At 41.0% G+C, this 17,609-nt stretch overlaps 1 protein-coding gene across 1 annotated transcript; it reads left to right on the forward strand.

Annotated features, from left to right (window-relative positions):
- The first annotated feature begins 16,432 nt into the window (after positions 1-16,432).
- On the forward strand, positions 16,433-17,350 carry LOC145979648 (uncharacterized). Its single transcript, XM_083112613.1, has one exon. The coding sequence runs from the start codon at positions 16,433-16,435 to the stop codon at positions 17,348-17,350; it is 918 nt and encodes a 305-aa protein (XP_082968739.1).
- Positions 17,351-17,609: the final 259 nt, after the last annotated feature.

Below are 17,609 nucleotides of genomic sequence, written 5' to 3' on the forward strand. Positions count from 1 at the left end.
CATGTACCTCATACCTAACGTCACGCAGCACAACAACAAAATTAGCGTCGGAAGCGAACACATCGTCGTCACGCCAGGACAATACAATCTTTCCACTTTGCAAGCTCAATTACCCAAAGGCACATACCTTTCTCAAAATTCGGTCACGCACAGAGTGGAAATCCTATCCGCGACGGAGACCGTGGACCTGGGCACCATGGGAGAACTTTTAGGTTTCGAGAACAACCACCCAAAACTCGAAGCTGGCATCAAGCACGTAGCAACCAACATTCCTAAATTCTTGGCCATAGAGACTCTGAACGTACACTGCAACGTGGCGGAAGGTATGATCACGAAATCTTCGGACGGATTATTAGGAAGTCACAAGCAGACGGGAATCATAGCCACTTTCAAACCAAGTTCCGAGTTCATGGAACCGATCATCTACACGCCCTCTTCGCCGATCTATTTTCCAGTATGTCGCAACCGCATAGACGACATAGAGTTGGTGGTGACGAACGAGAAAGGAGACGTGGTGGATTTCGCAGGTGCCACTACGACGGCCATCGTGGAGATCAACGTATAATAAATAACCATACATGTAAAATGGAGCAAATCGAAAGTTACGAATTGCAATCTTTCCCTCCCAACCGTCGCACGTTCGCCAATCTCAACGAAGCGAACAGGGAGATCGAATACGACGTGGACGTAGGCGACGGGTTCATTCATCCTCACAGAGCGGACCTCTACCTTCAATTCGACGTGGTGAAGAAGGAAAGCGGAGACGCGTTTCCTGCAGCAGCAAACTTGATACTCGTGGACAACTTCGTGCCTCACCTGTTCTCGCAGGTGGAGGTGAGGAAACACAACACCGTCATCGACAGAATAGATTATCCAGGCATCACGTCGACGGCAGTGGGAACGTTGAAATTATCCAAAACGGACGCAGCGTACTACCAGGCCGGGGGATTCGAAGCCGGGACCAAAATATCGACGAGAAGTCACACGGTGCTCTTTCCCATGCGTCTGCTGCCTGGTTTCTTCTCGGACTACAAGGAGATCATGTGGAAGGGAGGACTGAGGATCACGTTTCGAAGAGCGGCCAACGACAACGACGCACTAATGCGATACGCTACTTTGGGTCCGGACGGCACCACGCCGATAGCCAACACTTTACCCGAAGCAGCGAAATGCGTCATCCGGAGCATGGAATTGAGAATGCCGGTGGTGGAATACGAAACGAACTACGCCCTCAAGTACAAAGCGGAGATCTTGAAAAGTCCGTAGGTGCCGATTCACTTTCACGGTTACCAGTGCGTGCAGAAGATGGCGTCGGGAAGTCACATGGAATTCGACGTGACGACACAGTTCAACAACATACAGTTCGACATGCCAGATATCGTCGTAGTGCTTTTTCAGACCGGACGCGATAACGATCAGGAAAAAGATTCCAGCAAGTTCGACGACTGCAAGATCAAGAACGTTTATCTGAAGAACGGTAGGAACGAAGTGTTCCCGCGCGAGAATTACAACCTCGACATGACCAAAGACGATTACCTCAAACTTTACGAAGCTTACACGGCTTACAAACGCGTGACCGAAGGAAGCGTGGACGTGTACTACGCGCCCAGCGAATTCAAAGCACGGAGACCCATGACCGTCATCAACACCACGAAAAGAAAGCAAGTGGTGGTCAACGATCGTACCAACATCAAGATTGTATGCGAGTTCCACGATGCCTTGGCTGCAGATACTCTGTGCAGTGTCATTCTTATTGCAGAGAAAACATTTGTGTATGACGTCAAGAATGAAAGAGTGACTGAACAGTTTTAAATAAATAAAAAAAAAATAGCACACAATAAGAAATGTGGAATTTTATATATATAAGTACAAATTGCAATTAGCAGTTTCCAGAAGTTTAATTTTGCTGTGCCATGCATGCATGTAATCGAGGAAGTGGAAGTAAATTAAAATTGTTTTTTTTCGCATTGCCTATTACTTTTTGTTGCACTCTGGGCAGGTCTTACTAGTTTGGAGGCGATAGTGGCCCCACGGAAGTGTATGGACCCCACATTCAAGAATACACCTCTTGTCGTCGTGTGCATCCAGAGCAACTTTCCTGACAATATTAGTTGTAAGCACATGATCGACGCTTTGGATACGATGCTCTTTTTGTAGAATGGGCGATTTTGTTCTGAGGCACTCGAGGTAATCCTCAAACTTGAGGTGCTCCCGAACCACTTGCCTGCTTACACCCTTTGCCTTTTTTGTTACAGAACCCTCAGCCCGGATCGCATAGGCTTTGGCACGAAGAGCAGCAAACTCCACAATCACATCCCCGTCTTTCTCGTCCTTGAGTTTGCCGGGTATTTTTTTGTTCCGGGGCAGAATTCCATACCGGTTTAGCTGGAGATAGCCCGATGTGTCGAAGAGCTTGACAAGAGCTGGAACTTTGGCTATATCACCATACGCATCGGCCGTGCGAACATGGTACACCAAGCTGTCTGTGTCTGTGTAGAGGAGCGAGATATTGTGGTTGTAGTGTGCACGTAGTATGCCGTAATATGTCTCGAACATGCACAACTTGCTCAGATCCAAAACTGCAGCTCCCACATAGATGGGCTTGTTGAGTAACACCTTGCCCCGGTTCATGTGAATCAGAGACATCTGTTCGTTGTAAATTGTTCGAGACCTGAACAGCGGGCTTGCAACAAGTCGACGACACTGTGTTTTCTTCGTCACCAACCTCACATCAACGCGATTTCGCACATTCTCCATGGTCTTCCCAAATACCGCATTGTTCATTAATTTGAAAAAATCGCGATCAAGTTCCGAAGTGGCATCAGTGCGATGTTTGGTGTTCAGTTCGATGTACGGCTTCAACCATGGAGACTGCCTGAACAAGAGCACGTGGTAAACTGCTTTGACCGAGACCCCTTGCTGCATTAACCACTGGAGGTTCCGGTAGTGTAGCACATAACGCTTTTTGGGCTCCAAGTCCATGACGAGCTTCGGTTGATCCGAGCCAGGTGGACACTTGAATTCCGGAGCAGGCGAAAGGTCACAGAATGTATCCTGCAGCTTCTCGGGGAAGTCAAGGTCCACCTCGGCAAAAAACCCAAACTCGTCGCACTCTTTTTCGATGTCGTGGTATAAAGGATCAACCAACTTAAACTGTCCTGTTGGGAGTGGCTGCATCATGGAGTGCCCGTAAAGATTATTCACATCAGTGTACATGATGTAGCTTGATGGTTGGGAGGGGTCGTAACCAGTGGCCATGTGGTGATTGTTGGCGTGTGCGAAGCGTTGCGACACTTGGACCATGCCGCCCCGGATAGCTCTCTCGATGAAAAGCATGATATCATTATCGGAGATAAGTGAAAGTTTAACTTTAGTCAGCAGGAGCATGGCCGACCATGCCAGTCCAGGAAGGCTGTAAAAATATACAGGGTCCAGGTTGTAAATGTTTATCGCAGTTGCCCGAAACGCCTGGAACACATCGGCAAGAAGCGTCACATCAAGCTTCAGGTATGCATCGTGGTAATCACCGAAAGTTCGGCAACCCAACTTGACCCACATAGACTGAGCATGCTTGTACTCCTCGTCGGTAATACCAGAACCTCTCAGCTGGCTGTAGAACTTATCCTGGGGAGGCAGCAACTCTTCTTCGAACTTGGAAGGGTCTGTGACGTATTCATAGGGGTAGACCCCTTTACGTCTGATGAGTGCGACATCTAAGTTCGGGAAACTTGATGTGGTAATGGCTAGTTGGTCGTCTCTGAGCTTCCCAGCAAGAGCATCGAGGCTTGCCTGGAGGAACCTCAGAGAGTCGAGGAACCGAAGCTCGATGCTGCTGCTTGAGTCGGGGATCGGCACCCACTTGCTGATGCTAATATAACGCTCCTCGTTCTGTGCCAGGACATTGATTCTCGCATTGTCGTACCCTAGATGTGTAACCAAGTGATGGAAATCATATCCCGAGCCATTGTGAAAAAAGACCGGTATGAAGCGCGGGTCCCTGGCTCTCAAGTTACATCTGTTGCACCACGGGCCAATGTAGCTTCCGCTCCCATAATGGTCATGGTGGTGGACCTTTTTGTTATCGTCAGTGAAGACCGAGTTGCAAACAGGACAATTTAGAGACATTTCGTGTTGATGCTTGTCTTCCGGAGACAGGGGCAGCATGGGCTTGGGGGCCAACAGCACCTTCCCTACCTTGATGCCTTCCTGTTGCATTCTCTCCAGGAAGTGTTTGACCGGGTCGGGACCGCGATACACATAGGGCTCGGAGGCAATATGTTGGTCTCGCCACACCACAACATAGGAGTAACTCGAGGCCTCGTGGATTTGGAAAGGAATGGTAGAGGATGTTTCGGGGTTGGGCTCGCAGTTAGACAGAGGTTGAAGAAAGGCCTCGAAGTCTGCTACAATATAGGCAGGATGCTTCACCATAGCACTGTGCATGCGAAAACACTCTACTGCACCAGGTTCGGGCAGGATAGTTCGTGCAGGCTTGTTGGTACCACAGTAGAACATGTGGCGAGCTAGCTTCTCAGCAGCAATGTTGGGACCTCTGATGCGCCGGTAATCCTGCTGTTCTCGATTATGAAATGTAGCCAAGCACCTGCGACACACCTCGACGTGGCGACTATCACTGCTCCGTTGGGTCGAAACAAGCCGAGAGAGGGAACGGATAAGGGTGTAATGGTGATGGGTTTCGTCCTTGATGAGCAGGAGGTTGATTTTTCGTACCTCGTTGTTGTTGCTCACGTTGCTCACCCGGATGGGGTGGACCTCATTTTTGTTCTCGGTGAGACCGTAAACATTGATGGCTAATTGTAGGCCCAACAAGTCACGAGCACGAACCTCAAACTTGCGAATATGCGAGACTTCTACAGGGTAGGCAATCCCGGCCATTGCATCCTCCAGGTCCGACTCATACTGCTTGTAGTGTGCAACATAGCGTGGACTGTTTTCCCTAGGTATAGGGTGTAATGCTGCCAGCACCGACCAGAGGAAGCATTTGGTGTCTTTGTTCTGAATATTGAGAACAGCTTTCCTTGCTTCAACCTCGGGTGGCAGGGCAATATAGCTAGACCCTGCCAGTGGCAGGAATTTGTTAAGTCGCCACACAGCGAACCGCCCGAGCCTTTAGCCTGATGCTCCTCGTGCTTTGCCACAAACTCCTCGACAAACTTGTCGTAGATGCTGTCGAGGTCAGTGATATCTGCCTGATGCAGTGTTTTTGCTTTTGTGGCATGGAAGAATTTATATATTTCATCAGACGGTTTCTTATACTTGCAGCATAGCACAGCATAGAATTTAGTGGAGTATGTAGCCAATGCATCGTTCAGGATGGATATTATCTTAGCTCGCTCGCTCTCCAGAAAACTACGCACATCGCAGAAGCTGTCTGATGTTATGTTAAAGTCTTCTAATAAATGCTCAAATGCAAATCGGTCTACTTTCTTCGCCAGCTTGACGCGTTTGGCAGGTGGCGATGCATCGAGGGAGGTTACTTCTACCTTTCGCTTGGAAGGTTGCGGTAGAGATGTTCCAGTGCTCTTGCAAGTAAGCTGGTGTCGCTTGAAGTTGGCAATAGAAAAATTTTTTCCACACTTAGAGCACAGTTTGGTTGCACATATTCGCTTTCCCGGTACACAAGTACGACAGTGTCTTTGAAAATTTTTACTTGACACAGCAATTTGGCACGTAGGGCAATTTTTTTCAGAACGCATAATGCAGAGATTTTTTGGGGGTATGTTATTTAATACCTAATGCTGTGCAATGCAAAATATAATTGTTAATTTTTTTTTAACTATTTTCTATGACCTTATTTGGGTTTTTTTTTTCGCCAAATTATATGCTTCTAGTCTCCTATACAATACAATATACGAACAATATTGTCAACAGTATCATATTTGAGCAGGTCGCTTGTCACCTAAACACTACAGCTCACAGGTCGGCAAAATCTGACATGAAAGCAGATAATACGCTTAAGTCTTATTTATATGTAATTTTCACGGGCGTACAATATTGTCAACAGTATCATATTTGAGCAGGTCGCTTGTCACCTAAACACTACAGCTCACAGGTTGGTAAAATCTGACATGAAAGCAGATAATACGCTTAAGTCTTATTTATATGTAATTTTCACGGACGTACAATATTTGTCAACAGTATCATATTTGAGCAGGTCGCTTGTCACCTAAACACTACAGCTCACAGGTCGGCAAAATCTGACATGAAAGCAGATAATACGCTTAAGTCTTATTTATATGTAATTTTCACGGACGTACAATATTTGTCAACAGTATCATATTTGAGCAGGTCGCTTGTCACCTAAACACTACAGCTCACAGGTTGGTAAAATCTGACATGAAAGCAGATAATACGCTTAAGTCTTATTTATATGTAATTTTCACGGGCGTACAATATTGTCAACAGTATCATATTTGAACAGGTCGTTTGTCACCTAAACACTACAGCTTACAGGTTGGTAAAATCTGACATGAAAGCAGATAATACGCTTATGTCTTATTTATATGTAATTTTCACGGGCGTACAATATTGTCAACAGTATCATATTTGAGCAGGTCGTTTGTCACCTAAACACTACAGCTCACAGGTTGGTAAAATCTGACATGAAAGCAGATAATACGCTTCTGTCTTATTTATATGTAATTTTCACGGACGTACAATATTGTCAACAGTATCATATTTGAGCAGGTCGTTTGTCACCTAAACACTACAGCTCACTGGCTGGTAAAATCTGACATGAAAGCAGATAATACGCTTATGTCTTATTTATATGTAATTTTCACGGACGTACAATATTGTCAACAGTATCATATTTGAGCAGGTCGTTTGTCACCTAAACACTACAGCTCACAGGTTGGTAAAATCTGACATGAAAGCAGATAATACGCTTAAGTCTTATTTATATGTAATTTTCACGGGCGTACAATATTGTCAACAGTATCATATTTGAGCAGGCCGCTTGTCACCTAAACACTACAGCTTACAGGTTGGTAAAATCTGACAAGAAAGCAGATAATACGCTTAAGTCTTATTTATATGTAATTTTCACGGACGTACAATATTGTCAACAGTATCATATTTGAGCAGGTCGTTTGTCACCTAAACACTACAGCTCACAGGCTGGTAAAATCTGACATGAAAGCAGATAATACGCTTATGTCTTATTTATATGTAATTTTCACGGACGTACAATATTGTCAACAGTATCATATTTGAGCAGGTCGTTTGTCACCTAAACACTACAGCTCACAGGCTGGTAAAATCTGACATGAAAGCAGATAATACGCATATGTCTTATTTATATGTAATTTTCACGGACGTACAATATTGTTAAGAGCACCAGTTTTTGTAGAGCTCTCTTTTTCCATCTTTCCTCTATACAGTGAAGCTGTAGAAGACACAATTAGCTAACCTAGCATACAACATACCTTCCTAATTAATATGGATATTGTCACACATTCCTCTTATTTTATACTGTTGTAAATGGAAAAGATTATGTATGGTAAATGTTTTGTACATTATAGGGAAAAAATGCAAAATATCCCCCAACTTTAATTCGATCCACCTTTGAATCGAACTTTTTACATATTTTCACGCCGCCATATGTTGTCCTATTTGCTTCTTTTACTTGCCTTGCTTAATTAACTCTCGCTAATTAGCATTTTTTTGGAAGAAGTCAACTAGAACAACATATGGCGGTATGAGAAATATGCAAATTAAAGAATATTTTAGTAATATAAGGGCCCTAGCAATTAGCTTCGTCGACTAAGAGTACTCTTTTAAACATCTTCAGCTAGATCGTATTACTACGCGAGGACGTTTAAAATGTTTGGGTGTTGAAAAAGTTTGACCCTACTTTTTATTTCTATTGTTTGCTAATAGATGGCGCTAATAGTACCCCCTCCCCTCCCTCTCCCCTCTTCTCCTCTGCTGTATGACAAATAGCACAAACATAAAAATCAAGATTTTGGAGAGCAAAACATAAAATTTGCATGCATCTGATGTCGAACTAGGAACTTTTATCTTTCGGGGAGTCAACATTATTTTTTTACTCAGTCGTCATATAACATGAACACACGCAAACATTCACATGTGCTTTTTATTATTTTGTATTCGGTAAGTACAAGTATATTCTTACATAAATTATTGTTTAATTTAATAAATTGTAAACTCGGAGCCTGCTATACTAACACTCCTTCTGTCTATTGAAAGCGAATGTTGCGTGCATACGGAAATAACACAGAAAAAAAAAAGCGGATGGAAGCAATTTAAAATCAGTGGAGCAAGGTTAGTATTACGAGAGCGTAAAAACATGTGCTTTCATTCAACTTCGAAAAATAAGAATAAATGTGTGCATACAGAACACACATGCTTTCTTTTCACAGTTGTAAAATCATATAAATTGTACATGAAGTAAGTTACGGGAAGGCTCTCTCTTTTATGTCTGTGTATATGTTGTACAATTAGGTACAAGTATTGTACAATTAGGTACAAATTGTTGTACAATTATTTTCCCCAGTTGTCCAGTTGGAGTTGGGGGCATAACACTGGTACTATTTGTAATCACAGTGCTTACTCATGTATTTTGTTTAATATTTTATTTCAAATTTACTGTCAGAAACTAGTGTTGCCAGTTCCTGGATGTAGGTTTACCTACTCTGTTGGTTGTCACTGTCAAGCTTCCAGTATTCGTACAGCATAAAAAGCTATAACCCCCCTCTCAAAATATATACATTGTATACGCCAAGATGCTCAATAGCCTAGCAACACATCATGAAAAAACATGCCAAGAGAACCCAGTGGGTTTATAAGTCAGTGCTGCCAACTCCTATTTGTAGGTTAGCTTAACCTGTAAAAATCATATAGTAGAATTTTTGTAGAGTGGGTAGGCAACACCGACGAGTCTTGAATTATCATTTGATGCTCGTCGGTGTTGGCAATTTCTATTTGTAGGTTAGCTTAGCCAGTAAAAGATCATATAGTGGAATTTTCTTCGGATGGGTTGGTAAAACCCAAGCCTCAAACAAAAAACATCCAATAGAGTTGCCAAATATAAAAAGAGGACAATAGGTCCCCCTCATAAAAGGCTACAGTAAAAACCCACAGTGTCGCCAACACTAGGCCCCCAACAGTGTTGCCAGACATAAAAAATACATGGACCCCTCAGACCCTTTCATAAAAATTTACAGTGAAAAACCCAGTAGGTTAACAACACTGTCAAAAAATCTACGGTAGTGTTGCCAGATGTAAACAGAGGGCAATAGACCCCCCTCATAAAAGGCTACAGTAAAAACCCACAGTGTTGCCAACTCTGTGCCCTCAAAATATACATCATAAAAGGCTACGACGAGCCTCAAATGATGATTCGAGCCTCAGTGAAAAAAAAAACCCAGTAGGTTAACAACACTGTCAAAAAATCTACGGTAGTGTTGCCAGATGTAAACAGAGGGCAATAGACCCCCCCTCATAAAAAGCTACAATAAAAACCCACAGTGTCGCCAACACTAGGCCCCCAACAGTGTTGCCAGACATAAAAAATACATGGACCCCTCAGGTCCTTTGATGAAAATTTCCAGTAAAAAAAACCCAGTAGGTTAACAACACTGTCAAAAAATCTACGGTAGTGTTGCCAGATGTAAACAGAGGTCAATAAACCCCCCCCTTCATAAAAGGCTACAGTAAAAACCCACAGTGTTGCCAACTCTGTGCCCTCAAAATATACATCATAAAAGGCTACGACGAGCCTCAAATGATGATTCGAGCCTCAGTGAAAAAAACCCAGTAGGTTAACAACACTGTCAAACTACGGCAGTGTTACCAGATGTAAACAGAGGGCAATAGACCCCCTCATAAAAGGCTACAGTGGGCCCACAGTGTTGCCAACTCTACCCCTCAAAATATACATCATAAAAGGCTACGACGAGCCTCAAATGATGATTCGAGCCTCAAATGATTATTCAGTACCGGGCCACTAGGTCTACTGAATTATTTTCGGTGCGCTTTTGCGCACATGTTTTGCCACGCTTTGGGGAGAGATGACTTAGCTTCTGTGGTAAACTGTAGCAGCTGTTTTCAGTGTAGTCTTTTTCTGGTGTCACTCTGATGCACTCTAACAGTCGAACCACACATCTCGCTTCGATTCGATTGTCTCTGATCGTTCCTGAATCGTAAGCGAAGGTACTGAGAAGACACTAAAAGTCCTTATGACGCTAAATACCTTTCCCTTACATTAGTCAACCTGAAAATGACAATAATAATATTAAAAATTACAACAAATAAATAAAAAAAAATATTACATTATTCTCACACAAAATTTGGAAACATTAAGTGTAGTTTTAGTCTCCAAACGTTGGCATATCAATGTATAAGTATATTAAATAAATACTGCATGAATAAGCCATGTTAAACATGGAAATTTTATTGTGATTCAAACCTTATTTAAAAACAAATAGCATCCATTACTCTGAAATATGTTTCACTAGTGCTGCAGACCAGGGCAGGAAAAAACTATTTACCAACACCGGTCCTGGCAAGGTTTGTTATAATCCTACTTTATACTCAGATATGGCAATCTGGACATGCCTACAGATTAAAGTGCAATGTGTTTCCACTGAGAATTGAACCTGTAATCCCTTGTTTACGTCTACGCCATCAGGTGAGGTTCACCCAACTTGTGACAAATAACAGAGTTGTGTAGACAAGCTCATTTACGAGCTTGTACTTGTACCGGTTCGTAAAACTTACTGCAACGAATTCCTGTCGTGAACAGTTCTCGAAATGTGTGGCTCACAATCTTAATTCTTATCTAGTAGTTCGGTGACGTAGATTTGTAAATAATATTATCAAGCTTGTAATTTATGCAGTGTCTTGTAATTTCTCTGACACTTGTGCTTGGCTACAGCTGAATCTAGGCGTTTCGTAGATATCACATTAGATACTTTCTCTCCCTCACAACTTGTATATAGTCATCTTTACCGCATATACCTCAACAACATAGTTTAAGTGAAAGTTGTAGGGCCGTGTGTATCCTCAGGGTGTAATTCAAGTATTAATTCTCAGGTGTTATTAATTCATGTAATCCAGCATGTTCACTTTTTTTATCGCAAATTTTACCCTTCATGGACTGGGATATACGGTCTTTCATTGAATGAGGCATATACTACTGTCAGGTTATTTCTTATTTCTGTTTCCAACGTCATCAGAAAATGAAACTTACACCAAACGGAGACTGCGTTTAACTGTGTAACTATACTTTATTCCTCACAAACATGCATATGTTTATATGTGCACGGTCAAAGGTTACATCGTATGACCTTGAAGTAGAAATTTCAATATTTTCATAAATATATATCCTTTTAAAACTATGCTCCCTTAGCTTAAAAACAAGCCCAAGATGGAAGTAATACCATAATTGGAAGCAAAGTTAGGAAATGTTTTATTTGACCTTGTAAGCTCATAAACTTTGCTGTATGAGTACAGTGTATCACTGAGGGATAACATTTTACATATGTAAGTTTCTTCATGTCTTATGCCATCTCCCAAATTTCATCAAATTCTAAAATGGTTTGGTTGATGTGATGATTTGGCATGCAATGAGCCATATGTAGTTACATACATTTTGTTTAATGAAGATTGATTAATTGAAGCAGTAGAAATGCCACTAATTTTATTTATAGACTTTTAGAACATACTTTAAGCTTCAATTTGAAAAGAAACCTTGGGATGATAACTGCAGTGCCTTTTAGTGAAAGTAGAATTTTAGGAACTTTGACACAAAAAAAATCAACATTACTTGTACTTACAATACAAGATTTTTTTTCTAACTATCAGTGCAAATAAATCTTAGTGACATTTCTAAATGGAATATGCATATATCTATGAACTTTAGAAGAATATTCAGTGATATGTTGATTTGACTCTGATACATATATAACTTTTTTCTGTTTAGCACTGCAGGCCATCACCATAGCCTTAGCAATGACCGATCCTTACAAAATTCTGATATTTTAGCCTCCTGTTTCTCAGTAACTATGAGGTGTAGAGAAGAAAATAAATGTATGTATGTATACCTTTGTACAGGGTGGCTCAAAAAGTCACTTAACACCCTCGGTACAAGGCCACTGCAGCGCGCAACATGGAAATGGTGATGACCAATCGTTATCAGGCCAAGGGGGAACCGCATTGACGCCACCCGTGCGAACGGCGGCCATCTTGATGTCCGCCATCTTGAATTCAACTTCAGAATTTTAAATGGGAAGGGGGTGATATGATATATCAAATCAGGCTAGAATTTCACGAGAAATGCAATGGTGAAGGTTTTTTCGACGTATCTTTAACTATTAAAAAGTTATGACTGAATTATTGTACCAATTTGCTCCTTTTCGAGGTGTTAGAAAAATGCCTTAAAATTTGTTTAGCGCATCGGTAATGCATCGAGATCAAAGTGATGTCTAGGGAGAGAGATTTGCCTGCCATTGCACACGATTTTAATCAGATACATCCACGAAGAGCTGCGCATTATGAATGGTTGTCGCGAATAATTAGAATGTGATGCTTCCATTAAATGAAAAGTCTTTCACAGTGACAAGGCTAATGTTTATGTTCATAAGGAAGTTCATAAACAGAATATTCAATCCTTTTTATCTGATAACCCATTTTCGACAGATCGAAGCTGAATGGTTAGTGCCGGCAAGTTAATGGTGTGGCGTGCTGTGTGGAACACGATTGGTTAGTCAATTTTCCATCAACGGAATCTTAAATGCTTAGGGCTACTTAGATTTGTTAAATAAACAGTTTTTTCATCCTTGCTTATGGAAGAAGGTACTTTTTACAGAGTTTTTTTCAATAGGGAGGAACACCAGAACACTATGGGAACGTTGTGAAGCAGTTTCTGTCCAAAGTTAGTTATCAGATGACAAGCGTCGCATATTCTGTTTATGAACTTCCTTATGAACATAAACATTAACCTTGTCACTGTGAAGGACTTTTAATTCAATAGAAGCGTCACACTGTAAATTGTTCGCGACAACCATTCATAATGCACAGCTCTTCGTGGATGTATCCGATTAAAATCGTGTGCAATGGCATGCAAATTTCTCTCCCTAGACATCACTTTGATCTCGATGCATTACCGATGCGCTAAACAAATTTTAAGGCATTTTTCTAACACCTCGAAAAGGAGCAAATTGGTACAATAATTCAGTCATAACTTTTTACTGGTTAAAGATATGTCGAAAAAACCTTCACCATTGCATTTCTCGTGAAATTCTAGCCTGATTTGATATATCATATCACCCCCTTCCTATTTAAAATTCTGAAGTTGAATTCAAGATGGCGGTCATCAAGATGGCCGCCGACCGTGCGGGTGGCATCAATGTGGTTCCCCCTTGGCCTGGCAACGATTGGTCATCACCATTTCCACGTTGCGCGCTGCAGTGGCCTTGTACCGAGGGTGTTAAGTGACTTTTTGAGCCACCCTGTAGTATTAACAAATACACCAAGTATCATTAAAATATGAATCGCTGGGTGTCATTTCGAAAATTTTCTTGGTGATTTGATATTGAGTCGGACAAATACGAGATGATGATGATGATAATAATAATAATAATAATAATAATAATAAGATTTATACAACACTAATGAGCATATAATCTCAATAGCTTATACCAGGGGTTATCAAACTTTTTCCTGTCGTGGTTCCTCTCAGCTGCCAAAATCTGCACGCGCCCCTCCTGAGTATTAATAAATGCATATTACACCATGAAATACCAACAAAAGATAAGTTGAAGTGTTTACATATACAACTAATGATAATATAATGTGTGATTAATACAGGTGATGCACAATTTTTAGTGTATATAAGCTGGTGTCATTTCACTCATATGCATGAGAAAATGGGATAAACATAAGCAGTAAAGTAACCTGTAAAATTTATGGTAATAACAGCCATGTTGCAATTTTTAACAAAGTCAGTGACGAGCTTAGGCAACTACTCGAAAAAAGGAAGTAGCATGGTCCGATCTCGAAAGCCAGGAAACAGCGGCGATGGGATTTGATGCTTTGACCACGCGTCATCCAATGAAAAAGCCGCTTTGACCGAGAGGGCTGTTGCGAAATGGTGTAATTTTTTTCCAAAATTGGAAAATGCAAAGCACATCTCATACTGGATATTTATTAACCAACGTGCGTTGCTCTAATGCAGGGGGAAAATGTGTTCAGCCTCCATATGGACATATTTTTGAATGATCTGACCATTTGGGATCGAATTTTGACGAAGGGGTCATTCCACGCCATTTCAACGAGGTCATGACACCCACCAACTCCGATTTCGATGAAATTTGGTATACACCCTTCCTTTATGGTTGAAAGAAACCCTCTGAATTTTTTTCACTCTATCTCAAACGGTTTTCATTTTACAGCGCTTTGAAATGTCATCAAATCAGTGTTGTCTGTCACTCTTGAGACCCTCGACACAAGATACCCTTGGTTACATTTTATTTCTTTTCTCCTTAACCAATTATCAGATCTCTTTGAAATTTTACACAAAGTTCAATGAAGTAATGAGGATTTCAGAAAAAATACATCAGCATTCAAAAGTTTTTACAAATGCCTATAAAAAGACTAATAATGGATTTGTAGCCTAATTTTTGTGGTGGGAAAACTAGGTTACGAAAATCTGAATTTTCATCATGTGGGTATGCTGGAACGAAAAACTTTTGATGATCAAAATCATTGCAAAGACATGCTCTTTCGCTACAAAAAAAATGGTTTTTTTTTTATTCTTTCTAACGAAAATTTTACGATTTTTGGAAATTGCCTAAAATTTCAGGGTCAATCCTTAACAAATGGTCCAGCACTGGTCGCTCGACCATTTTTAAAATTTTTCATTTGTTTGTCGTTGTAACCCCTGTACAAGGGTAGTTCAAAACAGGCATTATTTTTCTAAAACTAGACTTCGTTTGAAAATGGCGGCCATTTTTGTTTCATGACTTGCAACATTTTTGGCCTATGCGGACAGTTGCGATAATTATGATAACTCAGCTAAGAAAAAATATAGAAATCTGGGGTAAAAAACATTGTTTTCAGTACATTTCAGGCTACATTTTATGTTCCGTATCTTTTTTCACCACATCTAATTCAAATGGCTGAAATTTAGAGTCAAAACTGAGTGATATTCAATTTGGAAGGGAAATCAATGTATAGGATATATTTTTTTTAGTAGGTAAGCAATGAAATATAAGAGCTATAATTTTTTTTAGAGGAAACATGTACATCCAAACTTGATTCTCACACAAGAAGGGAATGGGAATTAAGTCATACCAATCAGTCGTTCCCTACACTAAAGGAACTGTTCACTTTTCTAGAACAAAAATGTCAAGCTTTGGAATCAATGAAGTCTGTTCACGTAAACAAAAATGTCAATGAACACAAGGTTAGCCCTAAACAGAAACACATCCGTCAGTCAAATTCTTACCTGACAACTACAAATACACAATGCTATTTCTGTAAGTTAGCACATTCCTTATATTCATGCAAGTCTTTTGCAGGCGCAAGTCTGAAGCAGAAACAAGAGTGTGTGCACAACAACAAACTTTGTTATAATTGTCTCAGATCGAATCATAATTTTAGGAACTGTACTTCAGGGAATTGTAGACGCTGTGGATTGAAACACAATTCACTGTTGCATCCAGACGAAGGCGGTAAACGAGGAGGTGCTCTAATTCAAGACCAGCCAAGGAATGACTCACCAGACACGAGGAATGAAGCTGCAAGGACAACTTCAGTACAATCTTCATACTGCACATTTAAGAGTAAACCAAGATCACACGTTCTGCTATCAACAGCTTTAGTAGAAGTCATCGATTCTAGGGGACAGCCACATACATGTAGAGCTCTCCTGGACAGTGGGTCTCAGTCAAATTTCATCAAGGAAGTTCTTGTTCAGAGACTACAGTTGCGAAAGCAGAAAAATCATATTCCAATCAGAGGAATCAATAATGTTTCATCGGAAGCCAAGCACAGTGTAGACATTCAGCTACGCCCAAGAGTGTCAGACTTCCAGACTTCACTTACTTGTCTGATACTCCCACGCATCACAGGGAACGTACCTTCTCAAGTTATTCATCATGAACATTGGAACCTACCAACCGACATTGAGTTAGCAGATCCAGATTTCTACAAACCAGAAGGGATAGATCTACTAATTGGATCGAAACTTTACTTGCACTTACTTCTTCCTGAAAGACAAACGAGAGATGAAAACTATCTAGTTCTTCAAAATACTGAATTAGGTTGGATTTTAGCTGGTCGGATGGAACAGCCTGTACAACCGAGTACACCCACAGTAGCATGTTTTGTACGCATGGAGGATAATTAGGATTCTCAATTACGGCGTTTTTTCGTGTTGGAGGAAATGTACTCAAAACCAAAAACAGCTGAAGAAGTAGCTTGTGAAAACCACTTCAATCAACACACCACCAGAGATGAAACAGGGCGTTTCATTGTTAGTCTCCCATTTCGATCAGATCATATAGAGCTAGGACATTCATACAACCAGGCATTATTCAGATTACATCAGTTAGAGAAGAGGTTTCAACAACAACCAGAGTTGAAAGAGGAGTATGGCAGAATACTCGAGGAGTATGAAATGTTGGGACACATGAGGCCAGTACAACTAGATCTAAATGAAGCTGATGACTTGTCATACTATTTACCACATCATCCAGTATTCAAACCTAGCAGCAGCAGCACGAAGACCAGAATTGTTTTTGATGCATCAGCAAAAACAACAAATGGAGTCTCATTAAACGATATACTGATGGTCGGTCCAACCACACATGACGATCTCCAGTCTATAGCTCTTCGCTTCAGAACGCACAAGATTGTATTTACGGCAGCCGCCGAGAAGATGTTCAGACAAATTCTGATTCATCCAGATGACACTAAGTTTCAACGCATACTTTGGAGAAAATCTACAGATATGCCAGTACAAACGTTCGAGCTCACAAGAGTCACATTTGGTTTGGCATCATCACCATTTTTGGCGACCAAAACATTGCAGCAGTTAGCTGAAGAGGAAGCAACCAAGTTTCCGAATGAATCCAAAGTTTTACAACGAGATGTTTACGTTGATGACCTCCTCACTGGAGCCAACAGTATTGAAGAAGCTAGACAATTGCAAGGAGAACTAATCGATTTACTGAATTCAGCAGGATTCACTTTGAAGAAATGGTGTTCTAATCATCCAGAACTTCTTGAAGCAGTACCAGCTACTCATAGAGAAATGCAACTACCATTTCAGTTTGACAACGGAGCAAACGTTACAGTTTAGGCCTCACATGGGAACCAGTCACAGATAAATTGCAAGCAAATAACAAGGAGATATTGTCATGTTATGAAGACAACATCACTAAACGACAAGTAGCTTCTATTGTCGCATCAATCTTTGATCCTTTGGGACTAGTGAGTCCAATAGTAATTTCTTACAAGATATTTCTACAACAATTATGGTTCCATAACATGGAATGGGACGATAAGTTACCAGATCAACTCAACATGGAGTGGAAACGTTTGTTTCAGCAGTTAGCAAA

The sequence above is a fragment of the Lepisma saccharinum genome, chromosome 26 (genome assembly GCF_977018435.1).
Source record: "Lepisma saccharinum chromosome 26, izLepSacc3.1, whole genome shotgun sequence".
In the NCBI taxonomy this organism is placed as follows: domain Eukaryota; kingdom Metazoa; phylum Arthropoda; class Insecta; order Zygentoma; family Lepismatidae; genus Lepisma; species Lepisma saccharinum.

What these genes read in the sequence shown, in the direction of transcription:
- LOC145979648 (XM_083112613.1), top strand. Translation starts at nt 16,433, where the DNA reads ATGTACTCAAAACCAAAAACAGCTGAAGAAGTAGCTTGTGAAAACCAC.